This window comes from Rhinoraja longicauda, chromosome 37, assembly GCF_053455715.1.
Source record: "Rhinoraja longicauda isolate Sanriku21f chromosome 37, sRhiLon1.1, whole genome shotgun sequence".
Classification (NCBI taxonomy): Eukaryota; Metazoa; Chordata; class Chondrichthyes; order Rajiformes; family Arhynchobatidae; genus Rhinoraja; species Rhinoraja longicauda.
This window is the reverse complement of record NC_135989.1, coordinates 6,550,090-6,572,737: the sequence shown is the minus strand read 5'-3', so window position 1 is coordinate 6,572,737 and position 22,648 is coordinate 6,550,090. Positions and strand designations below refer to the sequence as shown.

The window sequence follows — 22,648 nt, the reverse complement described above, 5'->3', positions numbered from 1 at the left end:
GGCAGGAAACATGTTCCTAATGTTGGGGGAGTCCAGAACCAGGGGCCACTGTTTAAGAATAAGGGGTAGGCCATTTAGAACTGAGATGAGGAAAAGCTTTTTCAGTCAGAGAGTTGTGAATCTGTGGAATTCTCTGCCTCAGAAGGTAGTGGAGGCCAATTCTCTGAATGCATTCAAGAGAGAACTGTATCTTTGGCTGTGTGTGACTGTGACCCAGGGACCGCCCACACGACCTGTCAATCAGCCCGATCCAGATCCCGCCCCTTCTCCAACCCCATTGGCTGTCTCCCGGACACAGAACCTCCGCGTCGATTGGGGAAGGCGGCTGTCGATTACAGCACGGTCTGCGTTGTCATTGGCCCGCCGCCTGTCGCTCATCGGCGACAGCCCTTCCCCATTGGCCGGGCCGGTTGGGGGCGGGAGCTTCCGGCGCGTTGGCCTGGTGATGTGACAAGAGGCTGCGGCAGCGGGAGCGGGCAGTGCGGCGGCCGGGACGACGGCGGGCCAGGACAGGGCAGTGCAGGCGGGTAGGTGGTGGGGACAGCGGGCATGGGCACTGGGCCATGGGCAGGGGACAACGGTACCGGGCAGGTGGCATTGTAGGCGGGCAGGCCAGGCCAGGACAGTGCAGGCGGGTAGGTGGTGGGGATAGCGGGCATGGGTGGTGGTGGTGGGGATAGCGGGCAGGGGGCAGCGGGCAGGGCAGAGCGAAGGCAAGCTGTCAGGAATGCGGATGGGCAGTGGGGTGGGTAGGTGCAGTGGGCAGTGGGATGGGTAGGTGCAGTGGGGTGGGCAGCAGGGCCTGCAGGTGCCATGGGCAGCAGGGGTGGGCAGTGCAATGGCACCAGCCGTGGTGGGTGGGAAAGGAGAGGACTTTGAGCTTGATTATCACCCGGTCAGGTGGAGGGGGCTGGACTCCCACAGAACACGCCCTCCCTCCCCCTTCCCTCCTCAGGTCTGCACCTTTCAGCATTAACCGCACCCACAAAGCTGGTCCCTGACCCCTGCCCTTGTCCCTCTTTGCCCTTTGAACAAAGCCCCTATCCCTGCCCTTTCAACCCAGTCCTCCCTCCTTTCCCTCCCTCAGTTTGATGAAGGGTCTTAACCCTACCTGTTCCTTCTCTCCAGAGACACTGCCTGACCCGCTGAGTTACTCCAGCATTTTGTGTCTATCTTTGGTATAATCCAGCATATGCAGCTCCTTTTTCGACCTCCCCTCTTAATCCCCCCCCTGATTTCCCCCCCCCCCCTCCCTTAATCCCCAGCCACTAACGTTCCAACATTTGTCCCTAACTCCAGTTCTGATCACTCTATACCCTTTCACCTTTACCCCTTGTCAATGCCCTGTGGCCCTAGCCCCACCACTGTCTTTCATTTGGCCCCTGGGTTTCTGTCACCCTGTCCTCGAACCCCAATCCCAATCCCTCTAGCCTCAGACATTGTATCTTTCAGCCCTTTGAGCACAGTCTCTTGATATTTTCTTTTGTTTGTCCCCAATACCTGTCACTGGATGCTCCCTCTTCGTTTCCCCTCTCCCACCACAGGGTGGCAACCTTCTGCCCTCCCAAACATACTCTGGACCCTTTCATTCATTATTCCACTGACTTCTGACTATGCCCTCCTCTCACACCCACCTCCTGCTTGTATCGGTATTGTTCTGTGGAATATGCAGAGCTCTGCATTTAAATGGAGGGTTGTAGCTGGGTCTCAGTCCTGTACCTGTTACAAAGCATATGGGCCTAACATGGCTCCCTTGTCTTTTATTTCTGCGATTTGTGTTATTTCTGTGCATTGACTGCACAAGAAACCCTTCTATTTACAGCATTCAGAGGCTGCTTGCATGAAATGAAATGAAATATCTTTATTGTCATTGTTCAAGTACAGCGAGATTAAGATTGCAACCACCGTATCGATGCTATAAAAATAAATAAATAAGGTTAAAATAAAAATTAAAAAATAAGGTAAAAATACAAATAGCTATTATGGGGGGCACTTAGAAGACTGAGTCAGTGCAGTTATAGCTTTAGAGAAAAAGCTATTAGTGTGGATCAGGTGAAACATCCTGATAATGGTAAGGAACATAAACCTTGGGGTTTAGAGTTGATTAAATATTTACTTATGAAAGTTTTCAAAAAGTGATTTGCAGATAAACTCAAATTTTGATCGATTTTTGATCGGACTTTACTGGATTAATCTTGCACTAAATATTATTCCCTTGCGTCTGTACACTGTGAATGGCTCGATTCTTATCATGTATTGGCTTTCCGCTGACTGGTTAGCATACAACAAAATTGTCACTGTTCCTCGGTACACACGACAATGAACTAAACTGAACCTTCATACATTTTCGATAAGGGAGGTGAACTGGAGGTTAATAAGTTGATCAGTTAGTAAGTTGACGATAAGCTGAGAACAGGCAGAGTATGTTACTGTTCTGGTGTAAGTGAAGAGTTGCGTTTTTGCCTTTTTAGCTGAGATGCGGAGAATTTTACAATGTGGTTGTGTTGGTATAGAGTATGTGGGAAAAGGGCTGAATCACTGGAATACTGTGTCAGCTGGGAGATGACAGGATTGGGCTATTGTTCAATGTGCTGTTGAAGCTGAAATCTGACCAACAGCACAGTGGGCGATGGGGAAACTTTGTTGTCCTTCCAATTACCAAAAGGATCGAAAGTCTGCGGCATTTGTGCGTGGGGACCAGGACTATTTAAATAACGTGTCTGTGACGTTTTGCATTCATGACTTAAATATATTTCAAAACAGCCAGGTAGCTTTGCACTGCGCACAGGTTTTATGCACCAGCAAAAGACTGCAGATGCTGAAATCTGGTGCAGGAATCAATCTGATGGAGGAACTCTCCAGTAGGGGTGGAGGAGGAAGAGAGATTAAAAATATATTAAAGATAACAACAGCATTCTCAGCATCTATACATTAATTAGTGTCGTATTCAATAGTGTTCGCAACTATCCTTGGAGTAAGCACCTTTGCCCCTCTTCTGGCCCCCTGGGGTGATATCCCTTCCTATGCTTGAGGGGGTCTTCTTCTTGCGTTTGAGGCAGCAGAAGTTATGTAACGGCCTCCAGGCGCTGTAGCCAGTGCAATGTGCTGTTGTCGAGGGCCGTGAGGTCTACCCCTCCACCAGGGGGACGGAGGACAGTGCAGTCGAGAATGCCGTGCTGCGCTGTTTGCTGGTCTGCTCCACACACAGGCTGCTGATGGATGCAACCCCCAACGATGCATGTTGGTGTTGAACCGGCCGACCCCTGTGCGGAGCCGGTTCAGGGCGACCCACTCTTTGCGGGGCATGTCCGAGCCGGGTGGGGCTGTGGTGTTCGGTGCGACAGTGAATTGAGGAGGTGGCGATGTCTGTTTCCAGCTGGTTCTCCATGCTCCTAGTATGTTGAAACCGGAGTCACAGAGGGTCGCTGCATGACGGGAGAAAGGGCGACGAGATGACAGGCGTTGAGGTCCCAGTTGCTGTGAATCCTGGGCGAGGTGGTGCAAAGGATGTTTGGCGTCCGATGGGGCCCTGCACACCAGCCTATGAGTGAAGAACTCTCTGCGAAGCTTGGCGGGTGCGATACCTGCGAGCACCGGCAGGAGATCTGTTGGTTTGAGGGGTGTCCCCACCGGACTCTGCCCCCCATGTCCAGTTGGGGAAGGACCCTAGACTGTGGTCCTCCCCCACAGAGCCTTGGCGTTGGCTGCACCGAGCTTCAGTGCGTCCCTCAGCACGCACGCCTGCAGTCTGGAATGGGCCAGTTGGTAACATTCCCTGACAGACATCTCATTCTGCTGGGATAGACAATGTTTTGAGTCAAAATCCTGCATCAGAACTGCGAGCGGCGGGAGAAAAGCAGCCACAATCACCAGAGACCCACACAACCCTGGCCACACTCTCATTTCACTGCCATCGGGAAGAAGGTAGATGAGCCTGAAAACTGTAACGTCTAGGTTCAGGAGCAGCTTCGTCCCTACAATAGGGGCGGTCACGGTGGTGCAGCGGTAGAGTTGCTGCCTTACAGCGAATGCAGTGCCGTAGACACGGGTTCAATTGTGTTTAGTAGAGATAGGAAGCAAAATACTCGACTGGAAATTTGAATTGCAAACTTTTGAAACAGCACAACAAGTCACTTAGATTTCAGGCCCTTCTGTTATTTAATCCATGGCCAAAGCTGCCTCCCACAGTGTGTAAACAGTGGCGCAACGGTAGAGTTGCTGCCTTGCCTCCAATGCAGTGTGGAGACCCGGGTTCAATCCCGACTACGGGCGCTGTCTGTACGGAGTTTGTACGTTCTCCCCGTGACCTGCGTGGGTTTTCTCCGAGATCTCCGATTTCTTCCCACACTCCAAAGACGTGCAGGTTTGTAGGTTAATTGGCTTGGTAAATGTAAAAAGTGTCCCTAGTGGGAAAAGGATAGTGTTAATGTGCGGGGATCGCTGGTCGGCGCAGACCCGGTGGGCCGAAAGGGCCTGTTTCCGCGCTGTATCTATAAACTAAAAAAATCATCAGGCTATTAAACACTACAAGCCCCAAACAGGGTCCAAACTTTATAGACTTGGGTGCATTATTTTTGACATTGCCCTCATCTTGTTTGTTTGTTTATTTATAAATGTATACTGAACTTTTCTTCTTTTATGTTGTTTATTATGGGTTTTTACAGTGTACTATGTTTACATAACTGTTGTGCCGTTGCAAGTAAGATTTTCATTGTTCTGTTTTGGAACATATGACAATAAAACGCTCTTGATTTTTGAGCGAGATAGCCAATATAAAGTGGAGAGGAAGTGTTGAGACAGAATTTGTGATTGATGGACAAGAGGTGGGTGATGGAGGAAGACAGTGGCACAGTGGTAGAGCTACTGCCATGTAGTGCCAGACCCCCCTATATCAAAAATCTTCTAACCCACCACTCTATCTCCAGCTCCCTCAGGTCGGCCGACTTGGGGCTACTGACTATCCCGCGGTCTAGGCTTAAGCTCAGGGGTGACCGCGCTTTTGCGGTTGCAGCTCCTAGACTGTGGAACAGCATCCCTCTCCCCATCAGAACTGCCCCCTCCATCGACTCCTTTAAGTCCAGGCTCAAAACCTATTTCTACTCCCTAGCGTTTGAGGCCCTCTTAGGGGGCGCTGTGAAATGTTTATGTATGTGCTGTTATGTTTGTGTGCCATTGTATGTTCGTTTCTTAGTACCTGAACTGATGTACAGCACTTTGGTCAACGTGGGTTGTTTTTAAATGTGCTATACAAATAAAATTGACTTGACTTGACTTGACTTGCGTTGACTTGACTTGACCCGGGTTCGATGTGGACTGCGGGTGCTGTCTGTACTGATTTTCCGACACCACCTTCAATCCGGACAAAGTAATGAAAGCGCACTTGAATCCCGTGGCCACAGATGGCGCTGTGTGTGGCGCTTGCTCTTTCAGGATGTGTGCCTCCTCCCAAAAGAGTTGATTGTTTATTCACAAAATGCTGGAGTAACTCAGCAGGTCAGGCAGCATCTCAGGAGAGAAGGAATGGGTGACGTTTAGCGTCGAGACCCTTCTTCAGACTGATGTCAGGGGGGCGGGACAAAGGAAGGATATAGGTGGATATAATAGAAGGATATAATTGTTTACATCTGCAGTTGTTAGTCGTCATCCCTTGGTTTTTTGTGCGATTCATAGCTTATTTTAGTTACATTTATCCCTGGCTGTTGCTTCTAAACAAGGTCCACAGTCGTGGTGTCATGCATAAGCACAAGTTCATGTCGATACAAGTAGATATCAATCGTTTCGCTGCAAACCTTCACTCTGTCCGCTTGGGCCAACACAATCTCCTGTTTGCGAAACACTTTAACTGCCCCTCCCATTCCCATAATGACCTTTCTGAGCTGAGCCTCCTCCACTTTCAAAGTGATGCTAAACGATTTTTATATTTAGAGATACAGCATGGAAACAGGCCCTTCGGCCCACCGAGTCCGCGCCGACCAGCGATCCCCGCACATTAACACTATCGTACACCCACTAGGGACAATTTTCACATTTTTTACCCAGTCAATTATCCTACAAACCTATACGTCTTTGGAGTGTGGGAGCAAACCGAAGATCTCGGAGAAAACCCACGCAGGTCTCGGGGAGAACGTACAAACTCCCCCCAGACGGCGCCCGTAGTCAGGATCGAACCTGAGTCTCTGGCGCTGCATTCGCTGTAAGGCGGCAACTCTACCGCTGCGCCACCGTGCCTCCACCCGCCGTGCCGATATTTGGAAGAGCAACACCTCATATTTTGCTTGGGCAGCTTACAACCCAGTGGTATGAATATTGATTTCTCTAACTTCAGGTAAACCAGGCATTCACTCTCTCCCACCCTCCCCACCTCCCCCACCGTAATTTTCCTACTAGTTTCACTGTCCTGATTAATTTTACTGTTTGTATGCTTTGTTTTCACCTTCCCCTCATCCAACGAGCCGCTGTACATTTTGCTTGGGCAGCTTGCAGCCCAGCGGTATGAGCATTGACTTCTCCAACTTTAGATAGTTCCTCTGTCCCTCTCTTCCCCTCCCCCTTCCCAGTTCTCCCTCAATCTTCCTGTCTCCACCTATATCCTTCCTTTGTCCCGCCCCCCTGACATCAGTCTGAAGAAGGGTCTCGACCCGAAACGTCACCCATTCCTTCTCTCCTAAGATGCTGCCTGACCTGCTGAGTTACTCCAGCATTTTGTGAATAAATACCTTCGATTTGTATCAGCATCTGCAGTTATTTTTTTACACTTTCCTTGATCATTGTCTGCTTTGATCGGTCCTTTCCATACCTTATGCTCTATGTACCCTTCCATATCTTGAGTTTCCCTCTCCCCTTACTCTCAGTCTGAAGAAGGGTCTCGACCCAAAACGTCACCCATTCCTTCTCTTCAGAGATGCTGCCTGTCCCGCTGAGTTACTCCAGCATTTTGTCTATCTTCGACACAAGACAAGGTGGATTTAGGTTCCCAGCAGTCCATGGTGCTTTTTGAGACACGGCAGGGGTATAATCAGTGGGTCAGATGGGTATTGTTGAATTATTACTAAGTGACCTCTGTCGGTTTGGCAAAGTGGATAAATCAGCAAGACTCTGGAACCAAGGGTTCTGGAAAATCGGTGGTGTACCTGTATAGTCTTTTTTGACTGATGACACACAAACCAAAATGTTTCACTGTAGCTCTGTACAATAATAAACTAAACTACTGAGGCAAATACTTAGCACAATTACTGCTTTCCCTCCATTTATTTCAATCTATTCTTCTGTTCTTGTTTCCTGTTCTTGCCACCAAAGTGGATAACTTCACATTTATCCGCAGATGCAGTATAATATGGATAAATGTGAGGTTATCCACTTTGGTGGCAAGAACAGGAAAACAGACTATTATCTGAATGGTGGCCGATTAGGAGAAGAGGAGATGCAACGAGACCTGGGTGTCGTGGTACACCAGTCATTGAAAGTAGGCATGCAGGTGCAGCAGGCAGTGAAGAAAGCGAATGGTATGTTGGCATTCATAGCGAGGGGATTTGAGTATAGGAGCAGGGAGGTTCTGCTGCAGTTGTACAGGGCATTGGTGAGACCACACCTGGAGTATTGCGTACAGTTTTGGTCTCCTAATCTGAGGAAAGACATTCTTGCCATAGAGGGAGTACAGAGAAGGTTCACCAGATTGATTCCTGGGATGGCAGGACTTTCATATGAAGAAAGACTGGGTAGACTCGGCTTGTACTCGCTGGAATTTAGAGGATTGAGGGGGGGATCTTATAGAAACTTACAAAATTCTTAAGGGGTTGGACAGGTTAGATGCAGGAAGATTGTTCCCGATGTTGGGGAAGTCCAGAACAAGGGGTCACAGTTTAAGGATAAGGGGGAAGTCTTTTAGGACCGAGATGAGAACGTTTTTTTTCACACAGAGAGTGGTGAATCTGTGGAATTCTCTGCCACAGAAGGTAGTTGAGGCCAGTTCATTGGCTATACTTAAGAGGGAGTTAGATGTGGCCCTTGTGGCTAAAGGGATCAGGGGGTATGGAGAGAAGGCAGGTACGGGATACTGAGTTGGATGCTCAGCCATGATCATATAGGCTCGAAGGGCCGAATGGCCTACTCCTGCACCTATTTTCTATGTTTCTATGTTTCTATGAATGTTGAGACAATTTCTGTTGGGGATTCATATCCTGGAAAGAAATGCCTGAGGTCTGTAACTATCTTTGCAGAAGCTGTTCCCATCCCCTTTTCCCTGTTCTCCACGAATGACTTCCATTTATTACAATGCACTGGTATTTCCATGAACTGATGTTGTGACCTGTGACCTGTGCAGAGGTACTTTACTTGTGTCTAGTAGAGATAGGAAGCAAAATACTCCACTGGAAATTTGAATTGTGCTGTTTGAAACAGCACAACAAGTCACTTAGATTTCAGGCCCTTCCGTTATTTAATCCATGGCCAAAGCTGCCTCCCACAGTGTGTAAATGGTGGTGCAACGGTAGAGTTGCTGCCTTACCGCCAATGCAGTGTGGAGACCCGGGTTCAATCCCGACTACGGGTGCCGTCTGTACGGAGTTTGTACGTTCTCCCCGTGACCTGCGTGGGTTTTCTCTGAGATCTTCAGTTTCCTCCCACACTCTAAAGACGTAGGTATGTAGCTTCATTGGCTTGGTAAATGTAAAAATTGTCCCTAGTATGTGTAGGATAGTGTTAGTGTGCAGGGATCGCTGGTCTGCGCGGACCCGGTGGGCCGAAAGGGCGTGTTTCCTCGCTGTATCTCTAAACTAAACTAAACTAAACATCGGCTGTGGAAATGGAAATGGCCCAGTGATATGAAGCCCAGTTGGGGTTGTTATGCCAGGAGTGCAAAATATATTCAAATGATGCAAGTAATACAATCCTATTGCTTTCTGACAGGCTGTGTGCAAAGTGATTAGTTGTTCGCTCTGTTCTCTGGCACTTCCATCGGCGGCTACTCTTACTGGAGTTAATCTGGGCCATCAGACAATTAAACACTACAACCTCCAAATAACCTGTGAACTACATGGACTTGGGCATTGGTTTTGTCTTTTTGCACCATTATTGTTTGGTTTTGTGCATGCATATGTGAATACAAATGTGTGTGTATAATATATGTATATGTGTGTGTATAATATATGTATATGTGTGTGTATATATATATGTGTGTATATGTGTGTGTGTACATATATATGTGTGTGTGTATATATATATGTGCATGTGTGTGTGTATATATATGTGTGTGTATATATATATATATGTATATATATGTGTGTATATATATATATGTGTGTGTATGTATGTGTGTGTATATATATGTGTGTGTGTATATGTGCGTGTATATATATATGTGCGTGTATATATATATGTGTGTGTATCTGAAGAATGTGTGTGTCTGAAGAAGGGTCTCGACCCGAAACGTCACCCATTCCTTCTCTCCCGAGATGCTGCCTGACCTGCTGAGTTACTCCAGCATTTTGTGAATAAATCGATTTGTACCAGCATCTGCAGTTATTTTCTTATACATGTGTGTGTATATATATGTGTGTGTGTGTATGTATGTGTGTGTATATATATATATATATATATATATATATATATGTTCAGTGTATATATATATGTACACACACTGAACATTTATTTCTTGTTTTTTATGTATTTATAGATCACTATGTTTACATGTTCTGTTGTGCTGCTGCAAGTAAGAATTTCATTGTTCTATCTGGGACATATGACAATAAAACACTCTTGAAATAAGTAGTCTGCAACCTTTGCCTTGCGCTGAAGTAGCAGCAAATCTGCCTAAATCTGCGCTTTGTGTTCCTTCAGCAGGAGCATGGGTTCCACAATTGCACAAGGGACTCCATTTTACTCGTTTTGTAAGTTGCATAATTTGCGTTAACTGTGGATATTGAACTTAAATAGTCAGCCATTAAGATAGCGCAGAATTGACAGTAGCGCCTTCCTGAAATGTGGTGCTGTAAATCCACAGAGGAATTGCATCAGAGGTTAGCTGACATGAAGATAGGTAGTGGCGCGAATAGTCATAGTTTGCACCTCAATGCTCATATTCTGTTTGTGCTTCCAATGAGCACTATTTTTACTCGTAGCATTGAAAGAAACTTGCATATAATTTCTTTCCTACTACCCAAAGCGTTTCAGTGGCACTGAATTTCTATTAAAATGTAATTAAATGTTGTATTCGTTGGCAGTGGAGCAACTAATAAGTTGGTTACCACGATCAGCGCGTCCTAATGTACCAACATGGTGTCAGGTGGCACATCAATAAAGGTGCTGTCTTATAGCGGCAGAGACCCAGGTTCGATCCTGACCATGTGTGCTGTCTGTACGGAGTTTAGCATTCCCAGCTGTGACTGCGTGGGTTTTCCCAGGTTCCCCAGATTCAATAGTCAATAGGTGCAGGAGGAGGCCATTCGGCCCTTTGAGCCTGCACCGCCATTCAATGTGATCAAGGCTGATCATTCTCAATCAGTACCCCGTTCCTTCCTTCTCCCCATACCCCCTGACTCCGCTATCCTTAAGAGCTCTATCTAGCTCTCTCTTGAATGCATTCAGAGAATTGGCCTCCACTGCCTTCTGAGGCAGAGAATTCCAGGCGATTCCTCCCACACTCCAAAGAGGTACAGGTTTTAAGGTTAATTGGCTTTCATAAAATTCATAAATTGTCCCTAGTGTGTAGTGTGTGCCAGTGTAACCGGGATTGCTGGTCGGTGTGGATTCAGTGGTTGGAATGGACAAGTTGGGCCAAAGGGCCTGATTCTGTGCTGTACGGCACTGTGTCCTTGTGATGGTGAGCCCCGACATGCCTTACGGGTGAGGGAATAATAACTTGTGACATTAACGATGCCCCCATTTACACAAAGCTATTGGGTACCCAATAGTACTATGGAGGTGCCTTACCTGAAAACATTACTGTGGTTCCTATACACAACTCGCCATCACCAGTTACGATAATGCAATGATGCTCACAATCTGAAGAATAAGTAAACAAGAATCATGAAATATGTTGTTTTTCGAGCTGTTGGGTTGTACTTTGTTTAGTTTAGTTTAGAGCTACAGTGCAGAAACAGGCCCTTCGGCCCACCGAGTCCGCGCCAACCAGCAATCCCCACACATTAACACTATCCTACACACCCTGGAGACAGTTTACAATTTTACCAAGCCAAATGACCTGCAAACCTGCATGTCTTTGGACTGTGGGAGGGGCCGGAGCACCCGGAGAAAACCCACGCAGGTCACGGGGAGAACGTACAGACTCTGTACAGACAGCACCCATAGTCAGGATCAAATCTGAATCTCTAGCGCTGTCAGGCAGCAACTCTACTGCTGTGCCGCCTTGTTTGCCAGTTGTCTTGAAGGAACTGAAAAAGCCAGAGTTTGAGGGAAATTAGGGTGCAGACAACTGGAAGCTTAGCAGGGAGAGGATAATGGATGGTGTAAGTCTGAGATGCAAGAGTGCGAAGTTGGTGGAGGGAAGAAGTTCACTTGTGTTTTAGTTGAGCAGAAAACCAGGAGGGTCGGTGCGAATGTAGCTCTGGATAAGTAGCTGATCGACTGAGATGAGAAGTATTCTGGAGAAAGAAGTAGGAGGTTTTGATGATGGGGAATGGGGGGCACAGTGGCAGTTTGGCGTGATGGAACTGGGTTGCATTCAACAACTCTCTGCAACCTCTTGCAGTTTTAGGCAGAGCTGTCGCCAAACCCAAGTTGCGATGCTTTCTACCGTGCATCTGCAGAGGTTGGTAAGAGTCATTGGAGACGTGCCGAGTTCACTTGGTCTTCTGAAGAAGGGCCCCGACCCGAAACGTCACCCATTGCTTCTCTCCTGAGATGCCGCCTGACCTGCTGAGTTGCTCCAGCATTTTGTGATACCTGGTCTTCTGAGGAAGTAGAGATATTGCTGTGGGTTTCTTGGTCGTGGTATTCAGGACAAATTGTTGATGATATTTAGATGTTTAGATTTAGAGATACAGCGCGGAAACAGGCCCTTCGGCCCACCGAGTCCGAGCCGCCCAGCGATCCCCGCACATTAACACTATCCTACACACACTAGGGACAATTTTTAAAAAAACCATTTAACAGTCAATTAACCTACAAACCTGTACGTCTTTGGAGTGTGGGAGGAAACCGAAGATCTCGGAGAAAACCCACGCAGGTCACGGGGAGAACGTACAAACTCCGTACAGACGGCGCCCGTAGTCAGGATTGAACCTGAGTCTCCGGTGATGCATTCGCTGTAAGGCAGCAACTCTACCGCTGCGCCCAATTTATGCCAAGGAACTTCACCATTTGCACTTCTGCACTATTGATGTTGGCTGGGGCATGTACACCACCCCGCTCTCTGAAGTCCATGCATATCTTTATTTTGCAGACGTTGAGGGAGAGGTTGGTCTCTTGACACTATGTTACTCAGCTCTCGACCTCCTTCCTGCACTCTGCCTTGTCAATGTTCGAGATACAGCCCACCTCGGCAGTATCATGTGCAAACTTGCCAACGCAGTTGGAGCAGAATTTGGCTGCAGGTTCGTGAGTGTCATTAAAAAGATATGCAAATGTAATGCTCAGAAAATTTTAGGAATGCACAAAACGTTGATGCTTCAGGTGTAGAATTGCTGCGTGAATCTCCATAGAAATAACAGTACACTCCATAGTGAATCTCCATTTAAAGAAAAAACCAACATGCACATTCATGTTGAGAACACCTTAATTCTTGAACTTAGTTCAAGAAGTTAAGGCGCATGTTGTGCTCCCGACAGCAGTTGTTGGTTGTTAGACGCCATGTGGATGAGAGGAGATCTTATCGAAACGTATAAGATTATTAAGGGGTTGGACACGTTAGAGGCAGGAAACATGTTCCCAATGTTGGGGGAGTCCAGAACAAGGGGCCACAGTTTAAGAATAAGGGGTAGGCCATTTAGAACTGAGATGAGGAAAATCTTTTTCAGTCAGAGTTGTGGATCTGTGGAATTCTCTGCCTCTGAATGCATTCAAGAGAGAGCTAGATAGAGCTCTTAAGGATAGCGGAGTCAGGTGATATGGGGAGAAGGCAGGAACGGGGTACTGATTGAGAATGATCAGCCATGATCACATTGAATGGCGGTGCTGGCTCGAAGGGCCGAATGGCCTCCTCCTGCACCTATTGTCTATTGTCTATGTAGATTTTCTTACCTGTATCTTGTGCTTCTTCTGGAAGAGAGGATATTCTTTGGAAACTACCAAAGGAGAAGTAAGTTGTGTGAATAGCTGGGAACGATCCATATCTCGTGCTCCGAGGGTATCACAAAATGCTGGAGTAACTCAGCAGGTCAGGCAGCATCTCAGGAGAGAAGGAATGGGTGATGTTTCGGGTCGGTGATGCAGCAGGTGGTTTTGTCAATTCACAACTCCAGTGGCCTTCTTTCCATTCTGACACCTGGTGCCTCTTTGCATGTCCTCCCTGGGACTGTAGCTTTCCCTCGGGTTCTCCAATTTTCTCCCACATCTCAAATAGACCATAAGACATCGAAGCAGAATAAGGCCATTCTGCTCATCGATCTACTCCGCCATTCAATCATGGCTGATCAATTTTTTCCCTCTCAACCCGATTATCCTGCCGTCTCCCTGTAATCATTGACACCGTTACAAATCGGTGCGGATAGCGGCACGGTGGCACAGCGGTAGAGTTGCTGCCTTACAGCGAATGCAGCGCCGGAGACCCGGGTTCCATCCTGACTACAGGTGCAGGTCAGGCAGCATCTCAGGAGAGAAGGAATGGGTGACGTTTCGGGTCGAGACCCTTCTTCAGACTGGGGGAGGGAGGAGGGGGGAGACTGAAGAAGGGTCTCGACCCGAAACGTCACCCATTCCATCTCCCCTGAGATGCTGCCTGACCCGCTGAGTTACTCCAGCATTTTGTGATACCTTCGATTTGTACCAGCATCTGCAGTTATTTTCCTACAGATCTCATGATGCTGTATGTTTTCTGAGAAAACATCTTTAAAAATCTGCTGATTAAAGCTGGGGTGTGCCCGGCAGGTTGCCAAACTGTTTACGAATCTGGAATTTAAACCGAAGATTTGAGAAGTTTGAATTACTTGTGGCTTTTGTTTTCTCTCTCTTCACTTTCTATCCTTGTGTTCTGGACAAAAGCGCCCTGCCTTGTGGGAGGATTTGACAAAGGGAACTGGAAAGAATGGGGCAGAATGAAGCTCCACATGCAGACGATTTAGAGGTACAATATTGAAAGTGATCCAACGGCTTATAAACCAGACTTTCCCAAGCTCGTGCTTTTGTGCTGTGTTTCAGAGAGTTTGAGTTGGAACTGCCATGCATGAAAATGCATGGGGTTTATCTAGCGTTGAGAATCTCCAGGGGAAGTGGATTCAGGCGACTCTTAGGGGAAGTGGATTCTTCACTCCGATTACTCACTTCTGTATAAGAAAATAACTGCAGATGCTGGTACAAATCGATTTATTCACAAAATGCTGGAGTAACTCAGCAGGTCAGGCAGCATCTCAGGAGAGAAGGAATGGGTGACGTTTCGGGTCGAGACCCTTCTTCAGAGTGAAGAAGTTTCATTGAAATCGGTTATATTTTAAAAGTTATTCACTTTTTAAATTTAAATCTATCTCCTAGGGAGGGAGGCGGGAGGGAGGGGAAAGGGTAGGAGGGAGGAAAAGGGGGGTTGAGGGGGATGGAGTGGGGGGGAGGGGGAGGCAGGTGGAGGAAGGAGGGGAAGGGGGGTGGGGGAGAGGGGGGTGGGGAGGAGAAGGGGGGGTGGGGAGGAGAAGGGGGGGGGTGGGGAGGAGAGGGGGTGGGGAGAGGAGGGGGGGTGGGGAGAGGAGGGGGGGTGGGGAGGAGAGGGGGGGTGGGGAGGAGGGGGGGTGGGGAGGAGAGGGGGGGTGGGGAGGAGAGGGGGGGTGGGGAGGAGGGGGGGTGGGGAGGAGAGGGGGGGTGGGGAGGAGAGGGGGGGTGGGGAGGAGAGGGGGGGTGGGGAGGAGAGGGGGGGGTGGGGAGGAGAGGGGGGGTGGGGAGGAGAGGGGGGGTGGGGAGGAGGGGGGGGTGGGGAGGAGGGGGGGTGGGGAGGAGGGGGGGTGGGGAGGAGGGGGGGGTGGGGAGGAGGGGGGGTGGGGAGGAGGGGGGGGTGGGGAGGAGGGGGGGGTGGGGAGGGGGGGTGGGGAGGAGAGGGGGGGGTGGGGAGGAGGGGGGGGGTGGGGAGGAGAGGGGGGGTGGGGAGGAGAGGGGGGGGTGGGGAGGAGAGGGGGGGTGGGGAGGAGAGGGTACTGCACCAATGCAGGAGAGGTTTGGGCCCAACGGGTCCACGGTCTAGTGGGCACTAAAGATGGCTTGGAATTAGGTATGAATTGACTCCACCATTGAGACCAACTGCTGGCACTCTAGCTAAGATGCCCTGTGAGAATTGTGACTTGCGTAATTTCTTGATATTGATCAGGCAATATTGTCCAGGCGACTTATTACAATGAAGCATTAACATTGAACTTGAATGGCCTGAAGGAAACGCTGTTCCCAGGGGCCACAACATGAGCCACAAAACAGCCACGTCAACTAGATCGTGCAGTGGGTGAAGAAGGGCTCACTGGTGCACCTTGCGAGCTGGGGATGGTAGGAAAAAAACTGCAGATTGGATTGGATCACCTTTATTGTCATTCAAAAATAAATTTGAATGAAATGTCGTTACCATGCAGCCATGACAGTCAAGAGCACAAGACACACAATTACATAAGTTTAACATAGACAAACATCACGGTGGCGCAGCGGTAGAGTTGCTGCCTTACAGCAAATGCAGCGCGGGAGACTCGGGTTCGATCCTGACTACGGGCGCCGTCTGTACGGAGTTTGTACGTTCTCCCCGTGACCTGCGTGGGTTTTCTCCGAGATCTTCGGTTTCCTCCCACACTCCAAAGACGTACAGGTATGTATATTGGCTGGGCAAACGTTTTTAAAAAATTGTCCCTAGTGGGTGTAGGATAGTGTTAGTGTGTGCGGGGATCGCTGGGCGGCGCGGACCCGGCGGGCCGAAGGGCCTGTTTCTGCGCTGTATCTCTATTAAAAAAAAAAAAAAAATCACAGTGATTCCTCCAGGCTCCCCCTCACTGTGATGGAAGGCACAGAAAAGTTTTATCTCCTCCTTTGTATTTTCTCCCACTGTCAGCCAGTTCGAGGCGATCGTGTCTCCCGGTTTTTTAAGCCCCCGCCCGGCATTTGAGGGTCCCGCGGCTGAGCCTGAAATCGAAGGTAGACACAAAAGGTTTGAAGAAGGGTCGCGACCCAAAACATGCAGGTACAGCAGGCAGTGAAGAAAGCCAATGGAATGTTGGCCTTCATAACAAGAGGAGTTGAGTATAGGAGCAAAGAGGTCCTTCTGAAGTTGTACAGGGCCCTAGTGAGACCGCACCTGGAGTACTGTGTGCAGTTTTGGTCTCCAAATTTGAGGAAGGACATTCTTGTTATTGAGGGCGTGCAGCGTAGGTTCACGAGGTTAATTCCCGGAATGGCGGGACTGTTGTATGTTGAAAGACTGGAGCGACTAGGCTTGTATACACTGGAATTTAGAAGGATGAGAGGGGATCTTATCGAAACACATAAGATTATTAAGGGGTTGGACACGTTAGAGGCAGGAAGCATGTTCCCAATGTTGGGGGAGTCCAGAACTAGGGGCCACAGTTTAAGAATAAGGGGTAGGCCATTTAGAACGGAGATGAGAAAAAACTTATTCAGTCAGAGAGTTGTAAATCTGTGGAATTCTCTGCCTCAGAAGGCAGTGAAGGCCAATTCTCTGAATGCATTCAAGAGAGGACTACATAGAGCTCTTAAGGATATCGGAGTCAGGGGGTATGGGGAGAGGCAGGAACGGGGTACTGATTGAGAATGATCAGCCATGATCACATTGAATGGTGGTGCTGGCTCGACGGGCCGAATGGCCTACTCCTGCATCTATTGTCTATAAAACGTCACCCATCCCTTCTCTCCTGCTGCCTGTCCCGCTGAGTTTCTCCAGCATTTTGTGTCTACCTTCGAGCTGGGGATGGTGTCGGAAGCAGGGGGCCTATTGGGAAGAGAGACAGTGCAAACTTTGGGATTTTGTCGGCAGGGCCACCTGCTATAACCGAAATCCATTATAAAAGAATCCGTTAAAACGAGAGTTTACCCTGCAGTCTTCCGGTCATGTGACAATACTTCATCATAATCATACTTTATTAGCCAAGTATGTTTTGCAACATACGAGGAGTTTCATTTACCATAACGCCATACCAAAAAAATGCAACAGAACGCACAAGATACTTTTGAATATGAACATCTGCCACAGTGACTCCTCCACATTCCTCACTGTGATGGAAGGCGAAAAAAATTAAACACTCTTGACAGATCCATTATACAAATGTTTTGTGTGTCCTGATGGTAGAGCATGCAAATGATAGGTAAATAACGGTACATTAAGGGCACAATGAGAATGAGGAACTTGTGTAGAGATTAATATTAGTAAAGAAACATAACTGAGAATATAATTAGAGTACAAGGCAAAAAATCTTTACAGCTGAAGAGCTTTAGATTTCAGATTTTTTTTTAGATTTAGATTTAGAGATACAGCGCAGAAACAGGCCCTTCGGCCCACCGGGTCCGCACCGCCCAGCGATCCCCGCACACTAACACTATCCTAGACCCACTAGGGACAATTTTTTCATTTGCTCAGCCAATTAACCTACATATCTGTATGTCTTTGGAGTGTGGGAGGAAACCGAGGATCTCGGAGAAAACCCATGCAGGTCACGGGGAGAACATACAAACTCCGTACAGACGGCGCCCGTAGTCAGGATCGAACCTGAGTCTCCGGCGCTGTATTCACTGTAAGGCAGCAACTCTACCACTGCTAAAAGCTAAATCGAAAGCTTTTAAGTTGTGGGTGATTTATATGTTAGAAAGATTCTTGGAGATTTGAAGGGAGCAAAGATAACCCCATTGTTTATATTTGTTTATCATTGTCACATGTAGCAAATTAAAGTGGAAATTTTGTTTTGCGTGGTATCTACTCAAATCGTTACCTTAGTTGAGTACAATCAAACCATACACGTACAACAGGTAGTTCAAAGAAAAAGCGAAACCGGGTGCAAAATATACTATTACAGGTGCAGGAAAAGTGCAGATGACAAAGTACAAAGGCTACAAGGAGGTAGGTTGGAAGATGGCATCTGTACCCTTGGTTTTTGAGGGTTCCATTCTATAGTCTGATCTTAGTGGAAAGAAGCTGTTCCTGAATCTGATGGAACGTGCTTTTAAGCTTTTATATCTTGCTAGACCAAGTGGACCCGTTGGGCCCATTCCTCGTAGAGGGGGGACAGGGAAGGGGAGAGGGTGCCACTCACCTCAGCCCCTTGGCGCCAGCGCTGCAGCCAGAGCCAGCTGTGGACCCAAAGCCTCTCCTGTATTGGTGTAGCACCCTCACCCCCCCCCCCACACTCAATCCCCCTTATCCTCCCTCCTCCCCCCACTCACCCACTCCATCCCCCCCTACCTCACCCCCACTCCCCCCCTCCCTCCCTTTCCCCTCCCACCCACTCCCCCCACCCCCCATTCCCCCCCTCCACTCCCCCAATTCCCCAATCCCCCTCCCCTCCCCCACACCCCCATTCCCCCCCTCCACTACCCCATCCCACCCCCATTCCCCCCCTCCACTCCCCCCTCCCCTTTCCCCCCACCCCCATTCCCCCCTCCACTACCCCCACCCCCCTACCGTCCCTCAACCCAGTCAATGGGGAGAGGGTGCCAGTGACCTCAGCCCCGTGGCGCCAGCGCTGCAGCCAGAGCGAGCCGTGGACCCAAAGCCTCTACTGTATTGGTGTAGGACCCTCACCCCCTCCACTCACTCCCCCTCCCTCCCACTCCCACTCCCACTCCCTTCCACCACCCACTCCCCTCCCCTGCCTTCCTGAGGTGGCGGGAGTGTTGGTGGGGTTGATGATGGGGAAGCTGGTTTGCATGACAGATCCTCCACTCTGCAATCTGTTGCAGACTTGGGCACAGGACTGTGGAGTCGATACCCAAAACACCCGACTCCGACTCCTTGATTTCTTGTGTATCCGACTTTGACTCAGACTACGACTCCAGCAGCACCAAAATTGCTCGGACTTGGACTCGACAACTCCGACTCCGACTCCGGCTCCCACACCAGAGGTGTTGCCAAATCAAGGGGTGATGCATCCCAATAAGATATTTCTTGTGGTGCCTCTGTGGAAATTGCACGGGAACATTGGAGACATCTGTTGATCATGGTGCACGCCATCTCCAGCCACCCAGACAACTTTGATCCACTGCAAATCCACTTACTGTTGCAACAGGTCCACTGCACCATCTCCCTACACTCATCCCTGGAAGATCTGTACACTTATTTTAGATTCCCATTTATTGACTAACTCTGCCTTCGAAACCATAATTCCAACCAAACACACCTTCACAGGTACAAAGTGTCCACAGCAGACCCCATCTGCCTGGCCCTACAAGGACACCTACATCAGACTCCTATTTATTGACTACTGCTGCTCATTCAACACCATAAGACCATCCTCAGAAGACTGAGGAGATTCATGATCTCTCCAGAGACACTCTGCAATGCTTTTGTTCCACTGCCAGTGAATGTCCAGGACAGAAAGCTCTGTATGGGAAGAAGTGTTCAAATGGTTCGGGAGATCCAGCAGGCCTTGGCGGACTGAGCGCAAGTTTTTAAAAATATATTTTATTTTTATTTTTATTAGCAAGGAAGAAAGAGAATTACAAATATAAAGGTTATGGGGATAGATCTGGGCGATGATGAGTATAGACCCAACCCTAAACTCAAGTTTTAATTTTAATTTTGTGTCAAACCCATTTACTTTTTTAAAAATTCAATAAATGGAGACCAAATTTTTAAAAATAGATCTGGTTTGTCAATTAAGACAAACCGTATTTTTTCCAAATGCAAGGTCTCGGTCATTTCCGTAATCCACATTTTTTAATTGTGGGGGTTACTGTTTTTTTCCAAAATGTAAGTATTATTTTTTTCGCAGTTATTAAACTAGTCAAGAAAATGTCTCTGACTTATCGTAAAGTTTGTAATGTGAGCGCAAGTTTTCAGCGAAATGATCGCCAAGTGTAAACTTGGTCTCGCTGATGTAATGGAAGCTGATCGGGAACACCGGATGCAGGATGAGATTAGAGGAGGTGCACGTGAACCTCTGTCTCATCTGAAAGAACTGTTGGGGTCCCTGGATGGAGGTGACGGAGGAGGTATAGGGGTCAGGTGGTACATCTGTGGTTGAAGGGGAAAGTACTTGGGGCAGGGGTAGTTTTGGGGTTGGGAGGGGGGGAGATTTTGAAGATTTTGGGGAAATGTTGTGACCAGATTACTCAGCATTTTAGTATGAGATACGGTCTTGTTTCCTCTGCTTTGCAAAACCGAGACCACATTAACTTGATACCATATTTGAATTTGAATACATTTTATTGGCCAAGTATGTACACATACAAGGAATTTGCCTTGATGCTCCGCACGCAAGTAACACCACGACATACTGTAAACATTAATACTAATGCAGCGCCGGAGACCCGGGTTCAATCCCGACTACGGGTGCTGTCTGTATGGAGTTTGTACGTTCTCCCCGTGACCTGCGTGGGTTTTCTCCGAGATCTTTGGTTTCCTCCCACACTCCAAAGGCGTACAGGTTTGTAGGCTAATTGGCTTAGTAAATGTAAAAATTGTCCCTAGTGGGTGTAGGATAATGTTAGTGTGCGGGGATCACTGGTCGGCGCGGACCCGGTGGGCCAAAAGGGCATGTTTTCCGTGCTGTATCTCTAAACTAAACAATTAAGAATAAAACATAAAATGTTAAAACATTCAGAATAAAACATTATAGTTTAAACATGTGAATGAAATAAAATACCAGAGCAAAAGGAGGCTGCAGACTTTGGTCATTGAGTAGAGCTACTGCTCGTGGGGAAAAAAGGTATTTTTATGTCTGGCTGTGGCTGCTTTGACAGTCCGGAGTCGCCTTCCAGAGGGAAGTGCTTCAGAGAGTTTGTGGCCAGTGTGAGAGGGGTCAGAGGTGATCTTGCCCGCTCGCTTCCTGGCCCTTGCAGTGTACAGTTCGTCAATGGGGGGAAGGTTGCAGCCAACAATCTTCTCAGCTGTGCGAACGATTATAAGACAATACTATCAATTGAATATGTTGAAGCTTTATCTTCCTGTTAAGTGGAGTGAGTAAGATTTCTTTGATTTTTTTTTTAATAGAATGGACCTGATGGCAACTTATTAGATCTGAAGACTCTGGTTGAAAACCAACTACAAACAATCATGGTAAGTTGGGTCATTTCCCCCCCCCCAAATAAACTGTTTTCCAAATTTAAAAACGTATACCAGACAAAAACTGTGCAACAAATCTTCAGACCTTCTCAGCGTTGAGATATTTGTTAGTGCCATACTCATTCGTGTTCACACCTATCTTTAAACAAAACAAAACAGCCTTGGGGTGATATCCATCCCCTTGTTTGTGGGTTGTCCCTACCAGAATCTATCCTTTAATGTTTAACAGCGGAAGGACTCCAGACTGTGGTTTAAAAAAAAAAAATTAGAATTCAGAATAAAAATATATATAAAACAAGATCTGTGCAAATATACTTCTGACATACCCAGAAGCTACTAGACGACCCGCGGACCCATTGGGTCCAAACCTCTCCTGCATTGGTCTAGCACCCTCCCCTCCCCCACTCCAAAAGCAAGATCCCAGGGTATATTCGAGGCTGTGACGGCCCTCCGGGGCCGTCTACACCGGGGCCAGGGGGGGGGGGAGAGAAAAGGGGAGAGGGAGCCCTCTCCCCCGGGGCCGGAAGGGGGAGAGAAAAGGGGAGAAGGAGCCACTCGCCCCAGGCGGCCAGCAGCAGGAGAACGGCCGCAAGGCGCTGCCCCATGTTCGTCCTGCCGGCGGCCATCTTGTTTGACCTTCTCTCTGCCACCGTGCTGCACCATGGGAGGAAGGTCAGGCCTTGTCCGTCTGCGGTCCTTTGCAACCTAGCAGCCAAGTTAGGAGACTCTCCCTGCTTTCGTTTGATATGATTTGTTTAGGGGTTTGTTTTGTCTCAATTCCTGAAACCAAATATATTTATTTGTGGCCCTATTTTTTCTTTTGCGGCTTCCTGCCTGCACTGGCCTACAGATTCAAAAGATTTCATTTTTGTCGGAGCCCACTGTAGATTTTAGATACACTTTGCCTCAATGTTTCCGATTGGTATTTCTGCATTGTGTGGTTTAATAAAGACAAACCAAGATAAGCTGCTAATTGGAAAGGAGTGAGTATTATGGAGTATACAGCACGGAAACGGGCCCTTCGGCCCGCCATGTTCATATTGACCAAGTTTGCATATTGGGCTAGTCCCATTAGCCGGCCTCTAAACTCAAATTACTAAATCAATTATCTGATATAAAGTTAAGTGCTTTACTGCAACAGCAAACATGGTAACTTTGAACTGAATAGAATGACGATTCCTTCCATACTTTAGGCTAATTAGAAATTAGCTGGTTTAGAAATAGGACAGAGTAGAAAAAGTGAGTTGATGATTGCCTTCTTAGCTATTACACAGAACATTATCGAGGCAGTCA

The 22,648-nt window shown here is 48.0% G+C and overlaps 1 protein-coding gene across 3 annotated transcripts in view; it reads left to right on the top strand.

Moving 5' to 3' along the window:
- The first annotated feature begins 432 nt into the window (after window positions 1-432).
- Window positions 433-22,648, top strand: part of LOC144610716 (patatin-like phospholipase domain-containing protein 6) — a 165,972-nt gene continuing 143,756 nt past the window's right edge. For all 3 annotated transcript variants that reach the window (XM_078429624.1, XM_078429625.1, XM_078429622.1), the window contains exons 1-2: window positions 433-527; window positions 21,284-21,349. In XM_078429624.1, coding sequence (XP_078285750.1) covers window positions 21,347-21,349 — 3 coding nt within the window. In that variant the 5' untranslated portion in view covers window positions 433-527; window positions 21,284-21,346. The remainder of the gene's footprint in view (window positions 528-21,283; window positions 21,350-22,648) is intronic.